Source organism: Saccostrea cucullata, unplaced genomic scaffold, assembly GCF_032062105.1.
Source record: "Saccostrea cucullata isolate Sc308-1 unplaced genomic scaffold, CSIRO_AGI_Scuc_v1 ctg12731, whole genome shotgun sequence".
Lineage (NCBI taxonomy): Eukaryota > Metazoa > Mollusca > Bivalvia > Ostreida > Ostreidae > Saccostrea > Saccostrea cuccullata.
The window spans coordinates 1,985-5,055 of record NW_026921148.1 but is presented as its reverse complement, the minus strand read 5'-3'; the positions used below and the strand labels follow the sequence as shown (position 1 = coordinate 5,055).

At 30.9% G+C, this 3,071-nt stretch overlaps 1 protein-coding gene across 1 annotated transcript; it reads right to left on the bottom strand.

The window, feature by feature from the left end:
* Nucleotides 1–936: 936 nt before the first annotated feature.
* Nucleotides 937–2,841, bottom strand: LOC134259279 (uncharacterized). Its single transcript, XM_062741885.1, has 4 exons — nucleotides 2,728–2,841; nucleotides 2,247–2,320; nucleotides 1,701–1,865; nucleotides 937–1,413 (listed from the first exon to the last, which is right to left on the bottom strand). The coding sequence occupies exons 1-4, from the start codon at nucleotides 2,812–2,814 to the stop codon at nucleotides 1,245–1,247; spliced, it is 495 nt and encodes a 164-aa protein (XP_062597869.1). The 5' UTR covers nucleotides 2,815–2,841; the 3' UTR covers nucleotides 937–1,244.
* Between the last annotated feature and the right edge of the window lie 230 nt (nucleotides 2,842–3,071).

Here is a 3,071-nt window from a genome sequence, read left to right as displayed (position 1 = left end):
AGTTAATTTCCAATATCATGCATGTTTTCCTTACCAATAATTGTATGACAACTGAATATGTATGAGAAGTACTGAACCTTAAGGATAAAAAAATTAAAAATGAATTGAATTCCAAACATAAAAACTTATGAAAAGTGTTGTCCGCTTATTATCTCAGTTTTGAATTCTTAATAATTTGTCATGGGAGTATTTTTTTTTAACTTAAACTTCCACAAGAAATAGAATAAGTTATACTATATCCATTATTTTAATATGGCTGCCTTTTAACAGAGTGTGAACTTTGATATATCGAACACAGATCTCACACACAGGGGCCAGTAACATGCTAAATTTGAATTTACGTATTGACTATATATATACAAAAAATATATATATAGTCAATACGTAAATTCAAATTTAGCATGTTACTGGCCCCTGTGATCTCACATACCATGGATATGTCAAAGTGAAATGGAAGCCCCAGTTACTTATTCTTTAAGTAGTTTACACTAGATATCTTAAATCCTCAGATATCTTGAAGTTTTTTTTCATGTCCCCATTTTGAACAAGAGGATTGACTGTACAAAAAATATCACCAGGGGCGGGATAAAAAAACCTTCCTTAAATCCTAAAATGTGCTATATCTGTGTTTATACTTTAAAAGGTTTACTGTATGAACTTTGATGCACAGATGTGACTTTAAAACTTGACCTTCATTTTGGCCAAATATGAAGTATCTACATTGAACATTTCAATAGTTGTTAATACCAGAGTTCTAGACAATCAATATAAAGGAATGAGATTAACAAACTTTAAACCATTCAAACTCATCAAAAATGAGAAATTAGAACACTTATAAGTGTAAATGAGCCACAAAAATTAATTGCTCTTCAATAACAATAAGAACCCAGTCATTCTAATGAATATAAAAAAAAAATTGACAAAAATAAAACAGTCATCAATGAATTATACAAAATCTTTAAAAGTACATTATCTACAATAATTGTAGCATGTTATAAGTATTTTCGTTGAAAATAATTATATTAAGTACTATAAACACATACAACAATTTTATCTAAAATATATTAATCAGATCATACACATGTATGTATATGAACAAGCTGTAGCAAAAAATATTCTACTTTTTAGATATGTACCCAGCTAGACAGTTTTTTTAAAAGCAGCATAGCAACACCTGTTTCTACATTTTACTATCTGCTGTACAGATACATGTATAAGCCTCTCTATCTCTGTGTTGAGGTAGATTATTTCTTCTTTCTGTTTAGGGACTCTGGAATAAACAAACTGTAGACACTAGTCAGCCACAGGATAAATCCGAACATAAAGAAAGAGATGTTGACATCAAACGGTGCGCCAAGATCGTTCCCTATGGACCAGGCAAACACACTGCCTCCTATTGTTGGAGCTAAGGTTCTGATCAAATTGAAATTCAGTATGAATCATTATACATGTGTACATTTACAAGAATTTTGCATTTAAAAATAAACATTATTTAAATGTAAATGTGTGATACAGATATTTTGCATGTTAGTTTGCAAAGTCCCTATATAATTATAACACAACTTCTGTAACAATTAAATGAAAAAAAAAATTATGCACTACACTGTCTGTTGATTAAAAACTGTGATAATAACTACATTACAAGAAAATAATTTTTACAAATGACTGTGATAACTACAAGAAATAATATAAGAACTGACCTTGCGATAGCTGTGGCAGTCATAGCTATACCATTGACGGATCCTGCCATGTGGGCTGGTGACGAATTGTTCACAAAGAGGGACGTAGCAGTAAAAGAACAACTTGTCATGATTTTCTGCGGAATAATCACAATCAGTAGGACTGTCCATAGCAAAGATGAAGAACTGAAGTAAAAGAGAGATCAAATTCACTCAACCACAACACAACAAGCTAAAACATCTAATAAAGTCCTACTTCTCATGTACTGTAGATCACTTTATTTTTGAGACATCTTATTTTCGCAGTTGAACTATTTGGTATTAATTAAGAAAATAACATTTTTGTGAACTGTGATTTCTGTTTTATATAATCCTTTATAATACAATTATATGCGAGAATAAAATTTTTGCAAGCAGACATACTTGCGTAATTAAGCAAAAATAATGTTCCCACGAATAAAAAGTGATTTACTGTAACAGTAAATAAAAACATAGCATTATGGTATTTACTCTAACTTTTAAGTAAACATTTCATTTTTATGGAATACTGTACTGTGGTTTACAAACCTAGATTCCAAAAGATGTAATACTGGTGTTACTGTCATCAGAACTCCATTGATGAAACCACAGATAATGAACGTCTGCAAAAAAAAAAAAACATACATTTTCTTTAAAACAGCATGAACAAAATACAAATCAAGATGTCAACATACAGAAAGAAGGACAAAGGGATTCCAGGAGAGAAAGATGGCATTAATTAAGAAAAACTGTATACAGGTTTATTTTTGTCCTCTCACCCTTGCAAACAATTTTGCCCCATTTTAAATCGCCCATTCACAGTTTTGTTTAAGAAATTATATTTATATATTCTTTGAATTCACCCCTTTTTCAATTTGCCCAACCAAGTTAGGGCAAAAGGGGCGAAAATAAAACGGGGGTGAAAATATCACTGCATACAGTACTGTGTGCCCGGAACACATACTGTATCTGACAAGCATACAGAGCTACTTCCTTTCGTGATCCAGTTCTATTTATTTTCATTTAATACCTTTTTAGTTCCAAATATCCTGTTGAGAAGTGGGTAGATGAACAGGTTTAGAGCCAGCATGGGAAATGATGCTATACCAAGCACCATACCAATCTCATTTGTCTCAAACCCAAGGCCATCTGAGAGAAATAAAGGTTAAATGTCAAGGTCACTTGCTTAAAATGCACATCTTATCATTAGAAGCTACTGGTACTTATCTATCTTAAATTAGAAAGCTCCGATAATATAACTTTATATAAAACACTATCAATTTATTTTTACATTGATATAATCAAGAAAAAAATGTTGAATCCTTTTTTTCCCATACATGTAATTCTTATAATTGTCTATTGTGAAAAATCAAA

Coding starts and splice junctions, on each gene's coding strand:
- LOC134259279 (XM_062741885.1), bottom strand. CDS start 2,814: ATGGTGCTTGGTATAGCATCATTTCCCATGCTGGCTCTAAACCTGTTC. Junction 2,321..2,727: donor GGATATTTGGAACTAAAAAG/GTATTAAATGAA, acceptor TTTTTTTTGCAG/ACGTTCATTATCTGTGGTTT. Junction 1,866..2,246: donor TTACATCTTTTGGAATCTAG/GTTTGTAAACCA, acceptor CTTTTACTTCAG/TTCTTCATCTTTGCTATGGA.